Source organism: Protopterus annectens, chromosome 1.part0 (assembly GCF_019279795.1).
Source record: "Protopterus annectens isolate FY-2018-M chromosome 1.part0, PAN1.0, whole genome shotgun sequence".
NCBI lineage: Eukaryota > Metazoa > Chordata > Ceratodontiformes > Protopteridae > Protopterus > Protopterus annectens.
Genome location: NC_056725.1, coordinates 1,484,245,642 through 1,484,259,012, shown reverse-complemented (window position 1 = coordinate 1,484,259,012; position 13,371 = coordinate 1,484,245,642). Strand labels below are relative to the sequence as shown.

General features: G+C 43.3%; 1 protein-coding gene across 1 annotated transcript in view; it reads right to left on the bottom strand.

The window, feature by feature from the left end:
- RAB4B (RAB4B, member RAS oncogene family) overlaps positions 1-13,371 on the bottom strand; it is a 523,428-nt gene that overhangs the window by 125,917 nt on the left and 384,140 nt on the right. Inside the window, exon 5 of the mRNA XM_044072539.1 lies at positions 9,038-9,192. Coding sequence (XP_043928474.1) covers positions 9,038-9,192 — 155 coding nt within the window. The remainder of the gene's footprint in view (positions 1-9,037; positions 9,193-13,371) is intronic.

Below are 13,371 nucleotides of genomic sequence, written 5' to 3'. Positions count from 1 at the left end.
TTATCCAAGTGCAACCAACTATGGGCAAGACCGCAATCCAAATTTTAGCTTGCTACAGATCCCCCCACCATGCCCCAGGATTCCCAATCCTCATTTCTTGATACACTGGAAAATATTAGAGTACAACCTAACACTCTAATAATGGGCATTTTCAATGTCAAAGGGAAAAAATTCAAAGACCAATACACGTAAGGTTCAGTTAAGGCACTTTAATTTACTTGCAGCAAGGAGACAAAACATGCAAATACAAGGATTTGTCTAACTACTAACAGGAAGTATGTTCATCCTTATACTGTTTTACAAGACATGGCCTTCTAAGCTGACGTAATCAAACACAACTTTAAAATATTGTACTACAGCAGATGTTACTTCAGATTTTCTGCTGACATGACTAGATTTGTGAGAAACTTTACAGAAAAACAACCTGGCCTTGGTGACCAGTACTTCGCTTACAAGCCTCTATTGTACAGTGTTACATTTCAAGGTACTCTTCTAATACAGATACAAGCAAATGCTGATTGCAGTTCATATTTTCAAGCAGGCTTTGTCCTAATTATCTGTTACTTCTACAGCTGTTTATGTTCTCATAGCACAGAGGAACTTCTTGTCTGAGTTTCATATAAGCAGTATTGTTCTATTCATTATTTTCCTAACGAAAGCAGAAATCTGCTTCTCAGTAAATTTCCAAGGCACAAGCAAGATTTAGCTGACAATACAAGGTCAGAAAGCAACTGCAGTTTGTACAGATTTATGCAGTATGAAATAGAATAAATGTGTTAACTCTTTTAGGCTCTGAATGCACTAAGCATATTACTAATACACACATTAATACATATTTTTCTAACATTCAACTACCCCACCATTAACTGGGAAAACTATGTACCAACTCATTTGCTCAACGTTTTCTGGATCAACTTATCCACGCCCCCACCAGGGGCAGAAATATCCTAGACCTGGTCATTACCAACATGGGCGACCAGTCTTCCACGCCAGAGGTCACTTCCTCATTGGTCAGATCCGACCACAAGCTAATCACCCCAGACATCCACATCCCGCCCCCACCTCATTAGGCAAACAACCGTAAAAAAATTCTCCAAAGCCAACTTCACGCTTAAGACAGACGTGGCAAACTTCACAACACCCATGCAGACAGACAACAGAGGTACGACTGCTGAATCCCACACAAATGCACTTTATAAACACTTACACAAATGCATGGACCGTGCTATCCCTAACAGGACCAAGATGCTATCCTCCAAAAAAAAAGGAAGCCAATCTGGTGGTCCCCTGCCACAAACAAACTCTACAACAGAAGAAAGAAACTGCTGCAAAAGAGAGTAAAACCCCATGATTGGAGGAACTCCCAGGTCAGCCTCAGTAAGAAGCTGAGGCCCCTCATAAAATCCTCCAAAGCTAGTTACGAAAACAAATTCACCACTGTTTCTAAAGACAACCACAAAGCATTCTATAGCTATTTCAAGAATCTCAATGGCAACACCCAGACCTGCTCTGAGTTACAGCACAATGGCACTAAATATACAGAAAGTACAGTTTTGTACCTACCATAAATGTAGATGTTTGAGTGGTTATACTGCTGCAGTCATCACACTTGGGTTATCCTGTCGTCAGGCGGTCCCGCAGTCGGCCGAATCCCAAAGTCCTGGTCCGGCGTCAGTTGTCGTCACCTCTTCCCTGACGTCAGTGCGACAGGGGTATAAGAGACAGCCGACACCATTTTCTTCAGTTTTTCTTGCCCCAAATATCAGGTGCCCCCAACTAGGAAGGCAATACAATAGCTGTGCAACAATACCTTAGTAGATGAACAATAGTACTAGCTGTTAGCAAATACACCATATAGACATGCATCCAATTAATTGATGTACATGGAACACCCTGGTATGTAGAGGGGATGGAGGGAGGGTAACCTGGACTACAGCAGTATAACCACTCGAACATTTACATTTATGGTAGGTACAAAACTGTACTATGTTCATCTGCTGCAGTCATCACACTTGGGTAGAATCCCAAAGCTATGGAAGGGTGGCTGGTACTAAACTGGGTTAGGTGATGCTAGGATGCCCTGCAGAACTGCAGTGGCAAAACCAGCTCTGGTTTTTGAGTATAATGGAAGGTGGTAGTGCTTTGTAAAGGTGTGCACTGAACTCCAAGTAGCTGCCTCCAGAATGTCTTTGGTTGGAACCCCTCTGAGAAAGGCTGCTGAGGTTGCAGTAGCCCTGGTAGAATGGGATCTAATAATGACAGGCACTGCCTTCCCATGGTGTGAGTAGCAAAAGCGGAGACAATGTGCTATCCATTTGGAGATGGTCTGTTTTGAAATAGCCTTTCCTTGTGAACCTGCAGCATATGATACAAAGAGCTGGTCAGTTTTTCTGAAGATCTTTGTCTTATCTAAATAGTAACGTAGCTGTCTGTGAATGTCCAAAGAGTGAAAGAGCCTTTCTCCTTTATTCTGTGGGTTAGGGTAAAAGGTGGGTAAATGAATGGTCTGATTCAAAGCCACACTGGATACTACCTTGGGCATGCAGGTAGGGTTAGTTCGTAAAGAGACTCTGTCCTGATGGAAAATGATGAAAGGTTCCACTGTCATAAGAGCCTGTAGTTCTGAGACCCTGCATGCTGGGGTAATAGCCAGTAACAAGGCTGTTTTCCAAGACAAGTATTGTAGTTCTGCTGAGAAGGCTGGTTCAAAAGGAGGCAGTGTTAACTTTTCTAAAATGAAGTTCAGGTCCCAAGTTGGTGTTGGTGGTTTTCTGGGGGGGGGGGGGTCTTATATTCTTAGCCTCTCTGAGAAACTGCCTAAGTAAAGGGTGTGAGAAAATTGGAGGATCCGTATTATATTGAGCTGAAATGGCTGAAGCATGGATCTTAATGGAGGAGAAGAAAAGGCCTTTGTGTAGCATCTCAGTTAGGTATTGCAGTATGTGAGGAATGTCTGGTATCCAGGGATTTTGACCTTTAGCCTGGTGCCATGCACAAAATCTTTTCATTTGTCTGAGTAAGTCTTCCTGGTGCTGGGCCTCCTAGCCTCCAAAATGACATTCAGGACATCCTTTGAGAGAAGTGTTGATTGATAATTTAAGGAATTCTCCATGCAGCTAAATTTAAAGTTCTGAGCTGGCTGTGACGGGTTTGAGAGTTTTTCTGAGTCAACAGTAGTGGGAATTGAGGCAAGATCCATGGAGGGCTGTGAGTCAAGTTCCTTAGTAATGGGTACCAGTGCTGGCGTGGCCAGTCTGGAGCAATGAGGATCATTTGTGGTCTCTCTGATCTGACCTTCAATAATACCTTGGTCAATAGAGGTAGTGGAGGGAAGGCATAGACTGTCAGTGTTGTCCAACTGAATGATAGAGCGTCCACTTTCCAGGCTAGGGAGTGATAAGTCCTTGTGCAGAATTTTTGTAATTGGCAATTGCTGGGGGAGGCAAATAGATCTATGTCTGGACATCCCCATCTTTGAGTTATCATTGAAAATACTTGCGGGTGTAGTCTCCACTCGTGAGGGTCTGCCATATTTCTGCTTAAGTCATCTGCCAATATGTTTTCCTTTCCTGGCAGGAATTGTGCTTGTAGTTGTACTTGGTAGGTCAATGCTGTGTTCCATAAGGTCATAGCCTGTCTGCATAAAGGGTAGGAGTGTGTTCCTCCCTGTTTGTTTATGTACCACATAACTGTAGTGTTGTCTGTCCTTATTAGAAGTTGTCCTGGATGCAAGAGGTCCTTGAAGGCTGTCAGTGCATTTTGCACAGCTAGCATCTCCTTTTGGTTGATGTGAAGATGCATTTGTTTTGCAGACCATTTTTGCCCTGTATGCACTGTCCTGCCATGTGTGCTCCCCAGGCATAGTCTGAAGAATCTGTTGTCATGGTTTGGTTTGCTGGAGGTAAGATGAAAGGAAGACCCTTGTTTATTTGACATGCTTGAGCCCACCATAGGAACTCTTTTTGAAGGCAGGGAATGATAGGTATATACTTGTTTTGAGGCTGTGCGCCTGTGTTGAGACCATACACTTTTCAGGTACCACTGTAATTTTCTCATATGCAGCTTTGCATATGGGATTAGTTGAATGCATGATGCCATGAACCCCAATGCCTGCAGGATTTTCCTTGCAGTGAGCTGGGTAAAAGTTGCTATCTTTTTGAAGTATTGAGTCAATTGTTTTTGTTTGTCTGGCGTGAGGTAAGCCATCTGGGCCATTGTATTTAGGCTGGCACCCAGGAATATTATCTGTTGCGAGGGTATTAGTTTTGACTTCTTTTTGTTTACTGTGTACCCTAGGCAACTGAGCAGCTGTGTTACAAAAGCCAGATGCTGTAATAGAATATCCTTGCCGTCCGCTTGGATCAGGCAGTCATCCAGATATGGATAAATTTGTATTCCTCGTTGTCTGCAATATGCAATGACTGATGCCAGGCATTTCGTAAATACTCTGGGCGCAGTAGATAAGCCAAAGGGCAATGCAGAGAATTGATAATGCGTTGTACCTGCCAAAAATCTGAGGTATCTTCTGTAATCTTGTCTGATAGGGACATGCAGGTATGCCTCTTTGAGGTCCAACTTTACCAGCCAAGACTCCTTGCCCAGCATGGGAAGGAGCTGCTGTAGTGTGAGCATTTTGAATTTGGGTACCTCCAGGTATGCGTTTAGAATTGAGAGGTCTAAGATGGGCGTCCAGGCTTTGTCCTTTCTTGGAACTAGAAACAGTCGAGTAAAAACCTTGACCTTACTCCTTTGTAGGTACCTTCTGAATTGCTTTCATATCCATGAGAGCTGAAATTTGCGTTTGAGCCTCTGCCCATTGGTTTGGAGGCAGATTTGGCATGCGTCTCATCCGTGGTAAAGTGTGGAAATGAAATCTGTAGCCTTGGGTAATAATGTCCAGAATCCATTTGTCCTTTGTTATGATGTGCCAATTTTGTGGAAATTGAGCCAGTTTTCCTCCCAAAGGTGCTGCCAGGGCAATTTTGCTTGGCAGGCGAAGAGGGAAGTCATTGTGTTTGTTTCCTGAAGGGTTGAGATCTTTCGTCTCCACCTCTGAGTTGTTGTATGCCATTGTCTAGGCCTGAAAGAACCTTGTGGCTGGCCTCTGCCCCTTGGGCACCTGTACCTACCTCTTTGGGGTCTGTCTGATGCAGGAAAGGACCAGTTTTTTGATGGCCAGTTTCTGCTGAAACGAGGAGGTTGTACCTGTAAAAAATTTTTAACTGTTTGCATAGATTTTGCCTATTCTTCCATTTTCTTTAAAACTTCCTCTGCTTTGACACCAAATAACACATCTTTCTGCAATGGAGCATCCAATAACTTTGCTTTGACATGTTCTGGTAAGGCTTGTTCTTTAAGCCAAGCATGCCTACGTATTACAGACCCTGTGACAGCTGCTCTACATGAGGCTTCCAATGAATCAAAACCACACTGTAAGGTATGCTTTCCCACCTGTTCTGCTGCATGCAGCAAATCCTGCATCTCTTTAAAATCAAGTTGATCTGTCTGAGGGATCAGTTTCTGCTTTAACTGTGTAATCAAATACCGTTGGTATTTTAGCATGTGGAATTGGCAGTTTAAGGCCCTCATGGCCAAAGTGGCAGACGTATACACTTTCTTTCCCCATCTTTCTAATGCTCTGGAATCTCTTTCAGAAAGAAGTGGATTCTTAGCAGTAGAGGCCTTAACCCCTTTGGGACCCTGGGAAATGGTCTCGGGGTTTGCAGTAGGGCTTTTGTATAGAAACTTATGAGTATCAGGAACTCAGTAGTATCTGTCTGGTTTAGCTGGTGCTGGAGGTAAGGAATCTGGGTTTAAACTGGATTCAGAGAAAACATCATCCAAAATGTCTAAAACTGGTGGAATTGCCAGGGGTCTATGCTGTGGAAGAAGAAGAAACTCATGGAGTCTTTTCTTGGAGTCAGAGTAATCTTGGCCTTCCCAGTGGAAGTGTTCCCTCATGGTGTGTAAAGTTTCCCCAAAAGAGTAGTCTTCAGGGGGGAGACAGAGGGAATGGACTCTTCAGCATCTGAGTCTTCATAAGGAGGGAAGGAGTAATCCTGGTCGTCAGAGATGCCTGAGGAAATGGATGCTTGGTCAGAGGAAGAATAATCTTCCTCCAGTCTAGGCCTTTTGTCAGGTGGGGGTTGGGATCCCCTGATAAGGGTAATTAAATCCTTAGCCATCTTAAACATCTGTTTTTTAGGCATAGGGGCCTGTGGGGAGGTGTGTGGCCCCGGTTTTCTAACTTTCAAGGGGGCTTTGAGTTTAGCATAAGGCTTGGAAGAGATAGTTGTCGGTTTGAAAACACCATCAGAGACCGAAGGCCTATCCAAAATTTCCGGATCCCCATCGGGGCTGGCGTCTGAGGAGTGAGGTGGAACCGGTTCCTGAGGCCCAACTGCTTTGGTTTGGGAGGCCATCAGAATTTCTAAATCAGCGGTAGTCAGGGGCTGCGAAGGCGCCTTGCTGAAAATCGGAGAACCAGCGTCAGGCCTTGCTGAGGCCTCGGTATCTGGTCTTGGCCTTGGCTGCCGGTCCTTATCTTTGCATTTTTTTAATCATTGTTGATGTCGGTTGCTCTGAAGGCATGCTATAGTTAAATTTTCTGCCAAAATAATGCTGGGCGAATTCTGCCAGATGCTTAATTGTACGTTTGTTGAACCTAGCACAAAACCGACAACCAGTGACGTCGTGGTCTGGGCCTAGGCAAGGAATACAATATAAATGAAAATCCTTATGAGGTATTTGCTTCCCACAAGAAATACAATTAACTTTGTCTGACATCGGTCTGAGGCAAGAAAAGTTTCCCCAACGGGGTACTTAGCTTTAGAGAAGACTTTGGGCTGAAACTCGATTCAAAAATTTCAGGAGCTGGCTGACCGGCACTTGCGTACTGCTTCTGCTTCAGGCACCGCGCGGCAAGAAAGATTGGACAAAATGGCGTCGGCTGTCTCTTTTATACCCCTGTCGCACTGACGTCAGGGAAGAGGCGACGACAACCGACTCCAGACCAGGACTTTGGGATTCGGCAGACTGTGGGACCGCCTGACAACAGGATAACCCACGTGTGATGACTGCAGCAGTATAGCACGATGAACATCCAACTGATATTGCCAACATCCTGACAGATAGGCTCAGTGCTAACTTTACCCTCCTCTCACCCACTAAAGCATCTGATCTATACTGGAAGAATGCAAAGTTACTGTAATCACGGCTGCACAGGTAAAAATCACACTCTCCAAAGCAAAGGACACAGCATCCATGAGACCTGATAACATCCCAGGCTGCATTCTACAAGAACTACAGAATGAACTGGCACCTCACACCCAAGTACCATGTTCAATCATAGCCTCACCTCAGGCTTTGTGCCCACTGAATAGCGCACAGCGATAGTTATCCCAGTCTACAAAGGGGGATCCACCACGGTCCCCAGGAACTACCGCCCCATTAGCCTGACGAGCCTAATCTGCAGGGCCATGGGACTTCTAAACAAAGACATTGGTAATCTCCAAACTCTGGACCCCACCCAGTTTGGGTTTGTAAAAGGCAGATCATGTCTCCTAAACCTGATTGACTTCTTTGAAGCGGTCACGAAAGCCATAGATGAGGGTAAGGTGGTTCACACAGCCTATCTAAACTCGCCAAGGCTTTAGACACCACCCCCCACTCTGTAATTACAGATAAACTCACTAAACTAGGTATAAATCCCTATGTCACAAGATGGGTTGCCAATTGGCTCAGTGACAAAACCCACACTGTGAAAGTAGCAAACTCCAAATCCGACTTTAGACCAGTGACAAGTGGAGTACCACAGGGTTCAGTCCTGGGTCCTCTCCTGTTTCGTATCTACTTCTCTGAAGTACAGGCTAACACAGAAGGTCTTTAGCTAATGAAGTTCACAAATGACTGAAAACTAGGAGCCATAATCAAAACTCCTAATGATGTGGACATCCTACAAAAGGGCCTCACTGAGACAGATGCCTGGTGTCAAAGCCATGACCTCAAGCTCAATGCCAAAAAGTGCATTGTCATACCTTTTGGTAAAAACTCTGTACCCATGAACTACCACATAGGCAGTAGTCTACTTAACACTGAAAGTGTGATAAGAGACCTTGGGACACAGGTGGACAGCAGTCTCTCCTTTGATAATCAGATCGCCACAGTAGTCAGGAAATCCTATGTGGCACACCTCATCACAAAATGTTTCTCATCCAGGAAAAGAGAGGTAATTGTTCCCCACTACTCATCACTCATTAGACCCATTATAGAGTACAATGCCAGTTTTGATTATGTACTTCACAAGACATCTACAACAACTGGAAAGGCCGCAGAAATATCTCACAAAGAGGATTACCGGCCTCAAACAGATGCCCTATGCAGACAGTCTAAAAAAAACTCCAGCTATACCCCGTCGCATATCGCCTACTCAGAGGCGATCTCCACCTAACATACAAAGCTATGTCAAAATCCAGAGCTGTTGGACATGCTCCACTTAAAGAAATCCCAATCCCTCCGAGCTACACGCTCTAGGGACCTAAACCTTGTCACCACAATAAACAGAACATGCTGGAGGGATAGATTCCTGCCCCAGAGACTTCTCATACTCTGGGACAAACTACCTACTTATATCAAACAAAGCTCATTAGCACTCAAGAAAAATCTTGATGATTGGATGGGAAATAGGAAATTCACCCCAGGGATCACTTCTGTGACTCTGCTCGACAGAGGCACAGGAAAATAATTTTCTTGGGTGGTGAAAGCCAGGGTACCTTTTTGGCTGGGCTTATATAGGCCCTAGGGCCAATAGTCTAGTACCTATCTATGAACCTATAAAAATATTAAAATACTTTTCCAAAATGATTCAAGCAGGAAATGTAAGGTACTGTAAAAAAAAAAAAAAAAAAAAAAAACAGTATTTGACATACAAGCACAAAACTGCTACTGTACTTTTGTAACATACTTTAAACATTTACATACAAGTATCTGAATGGCATTTCAAGGCACAAAACCAGAACAGAACAAATGGTTCCCATACCATTTTCTTGTGCAAAGCGGGAAGCCTCAAGGAATGTGACTTCTCGGTCAGCATCCAGGTCCTTTTTGTTACCACAAAGAATGATAACTATATTGGGGCTGGCAAGAGTCCTGGCATCAGTCAGCCAGTTAGTTAATGCATTGTACGTTTCACGGCTTAAAAGACAAAAAGAAAAAAAAAAAATCAGACTTGTACCAAATTTACACAACTGCAAAATATATACTTCAGTAAAATCCGTTTACAAAGGAAACCACGGTAGTATGCCAACTGCAGTCAGCTCCTTCTCATAAGTAGTATGCCAACTGCAATTATACCATTCCCATAAAAAGTCCCAGAAAAAATAGATACAATTACACAGACTCTCAGAACAACCACTAGCTGGTGTCAGTTCCTGAACCATAAAATTCCAGTGTCATCTTTTGAATGCAAACTTGGCGCTAAAATGAGGAAGTACAGTTGTGCAAGTAAACTTAACATAGTAGTAGACTGACTATATCACTGTTCCATTAGTCTAAGCTGTACAGGTTATATTCCTCCCAGGATACGACAATAGGCAAGCTTCCAGTGCTTAGGGACACTTTCCATATACTCTAACCACTGAACAGCTTGAGGAGAGCTTAGGGCACCAAACCTTAAGAGTTTTCATTCCTCACAGTACAGCCTTGCATGACAACAATGTGTTAGGAAAAATTGGAAAAGGAAAACATTCACACACTGGCATAAAATATAACAAAATAAAGGGGATGGAGGGAAACAGTTAGTACTGCAACAGTAGCCTTGGCTATATGGGTAGAATAGCAGAGTTTAGAAGAAAGGAAAGAGGAAGAAAAAGTCCCAGCAGAGCCTGCTCTGCACCTAGATAGAGTCTTATTATTAGTACTTAGTGAAAGTATGCACAGATGACCAAACTGTTGCATCTGGTATATTTCTAGAGTCCATTTCTTTCCAAAAAGCCACAGGAATAGTCAATGCTTTAGAAGAGTGGGCACTGACCGTGCCTGGAAGTATCATTGTCTGTTTTGACAATTATTACCCCCTTTTTCTTACCTACAAAGGAAATAATCAGTTGAAAAGAATTCTGTAGGCTTTTGTCCTGCCCTGTCAATGTAGTCATCCGAGCTGCCTGTAGACATCCAGTGTATATAACACCCCCCCACCCAATTACTCTGGATAGAAAAAAGAGAGGCAGAGAGAGATGGAGTGCCCAGCTCAAAGAAATCTCTGAGGCCACTTTGGGTATGAAAGAATGGTTTGTTCTCAAAGTTACCCTAGCCCTGTGAAATATTAAATAAGGTTGAATCAAAATAAGAGCTAGTCACCAGAAGGTGCAACTTTCTTCAGTACAAAATTAAGATCTAAAGAAGGAACCATCTAAGTGGGTGGATATGTAAAACTCCTTACAAAAACTGTGAACACTTGAGGCAGGGCAGAAAGGATGACCCAGTGGCAGACAAGCTGAGGTGGCACAGAAACCAATCTTAATATAGAAAAGGCTAGAGGATAATAACTCGCAAATGCTGCAGAATCTTATCTGCCTGGGCCTGAAAAAGAGTCCTGGTTCTTACTTTGTCACCAGCTAGAAAATCTTGTCAATTTAGTCAAATATGATTTTCTAGCAGCAGGTTTCTTAGCTTTCTTTAATACCTGCTGCACATCCTCAGAAAACAGGTGCCTGAAAGGCATTAAAAATTATATTATCCAAGCAGTGAGTAGAAGAAACTGAAGACTGGTGTGTACCAAACAATCCATGTCCTATCTAATCAAGTCCATCCTGTGAGAAAGCTTAATGTAAAGGTCCTTGGCCATTTAGAAAGAAAACTATTCATGGGCCAAAAAGGGGTCACCACAGTTATTCTGGGAGAATCCTTTTGAATCTTAAGGACTCTTATCAGAGATAAGGATGGAGAGAGAGAGAGAAATATTCCCCTCCTTGGGAATGAAAGGGCATGGGCCTTCTAGGACTTCAGGCAGAGAGTTCAGGAGAAGAATTTCTTAAACCATTTGTTGTGAATGCAAGCAAGCACATCTATTACAGGAGTTTCCACAATTGGATTCATTCTTGGAAGACCCCCCCCCCAAGTTACACTTACATTTGTAAGGATCTGTCCTGGTCCTGCTCAGCTTGTCTACAGCAATATTCTGCTGACAGAATGCAAGAAGCCTGAAAAGATAGACTGTGCCAAGTTGCTAATTCCCAGGTTACCACAACTAGTCTGCAAAGTGGGTAGGATCCAACTCCTTCACGTTTAGTGTCGTCTGTGAACAGTAAAGGGCCTGGAACCCAGTGATTATTTAGAGATTTGAACCACTACTTTTGACACGTATCCACAGACCTTGAACTTTCATCTCTTTGGAAACACTTGCCACTCAAGTCTAAGGAATCTGTGGTTAGACACTGAGCAAAGTCTGGAAGGGAGAAGGGGTGACCTGGGTTGAGCGACAAGTGGCTCATCCACCACAGTGACTTTCTTTTTACAAATCTCAGTACTTAAATTTGAAATTATATTGGGTGCTGGTGTTAACTTATTTGGAGAACTTCTCAATATTCCTCATATGAAGTCTAGCCAACAGAGCTGTGAGAATTTCAGAGGCCATAACCAGAATTCGGAGACATTCCTTGCAAATGTCAGAGACTAGTTGGAGAATATTAGAAATTATTCCTTGTAAAATTCTGCTTTATCCTATGAAGAAAAGCCATGGCTATGAGACATCCCAGAAACACTATCCTGCAAGAAAGAATGAGAGACTTCTTTACATTCACATGAAATCCCAGACTGAAATTCTTGACAACTTGTAAAGGAATCTGCAAAAATAACACAGCAGTTTACATATGGAAACACACAAATGCCTTGCAGCCTGCAATATGCTGTTACAGGACCCAGCCATTTGTAAACACATTTCCAAAAGGATTTCAGACTGTATGCATTTTTGCTGCACACTACATGGGACACGCATCCCTAAGTTGCTCTGTACCCACTCCACTAGGGCAACCTCCACTTCTGCTGCCTTCCTCAGAGTACCTACCAGGGACATATTGGAAGTGGCCACCTGGACCTCTGTCCATACCTTTACAAAGCATTACCACCAACCTCTCTTTTCTAAGTCTAGGGCAGGGCTTGCCTCTGCAATTCTGCAGGGCCTCCTGATGCATACCTACCATATTTCTCCGTAACTAAGTCCTAACCAGAGAATAAGGCCTAGCATGGTTTTCCAGGGTGGCCATGATATAAGCCCTACCCAAAAATAAGCCCCATTTAAGATAGTCAACATCACACGACAGACGTGTTGAATTATAAAATAATATTATTGACACCTGTTGATTGAGGTTATCGTACTCTGTGTGCCATTTTCGGACCATTCGAACACCCAACTTCTTTTCTTTGCAGAAAGTCATAAGATTCTTTCCCTGGGAGTCCTCCACGATTCTTAGTGCAACCCTAATCCTCACTCACACTTGACAGTGGAGATCCTTGGCCCATAAACACTGGCAAGTGTACTTTGATTGGTCAAAATATAGACAACGCACGTAAAATGTGAGCACTTGATAACGAATGGCTGCAGTGTTTTAACAGTCGCCATTTTGGGTTGCCACTTCTGTCTCAAGTCTTCAATTACCCCCCCCCCCAAGATGAGTGCAAAAAGAAAGATATTCCATAGAGTACAAGAAAGGAAACATGGAGGACTCCCGGGGAAAGAATCTGATGGCTTTCTGCAAAGAGAAGTTGGACCTCTGAGAGTGCAGCATATGATAACCTCAGTCAACAGGCCGACGAGGGAAATGCTAAGAAGTGCAAGTGTGGATCAAGTCAGCAACCATTATTTCCTGAGCAGGGAGACATCATCTGTAAATGGATTGCTAACAGGAGAGCAAAGGCTTTGGTTGTGTGCAGGGCTGATATTCAAGTATTTGTCCTTGCAATGGCACCACAGTTAGAAATATCCCCAAAGAATTCAAAGCATCACAACATTGGCTGGATGGCTTCCTTCAGCGATATGAACCGTCTCAGAAGATCAACAACACTGTTCAAGCTGGAAGATACAGAAGTTATTAAACGTGTACTTGCATTCAAGTCCTTTGTTGATGGCATCGACTTTTCTAAATACCAACTCTCCAACATGATTGCTATGGATGAAACTGCAGTGTTTTTGGGACAAGGATCTCAAACAATTGATCAGAGTGGTGCTTAGTCAATCTACATTCCCTCCACTGGTTACGAAAGTGCACGTGTTACTTGTATTTTGGCAATTCTTCTAGATGGAAAGTAAACCCCCAACTCTAATCATTAGTAAGGGCAAAAAAGAGAAGATTGAAAGTGTTTCAGGCATTTACACAT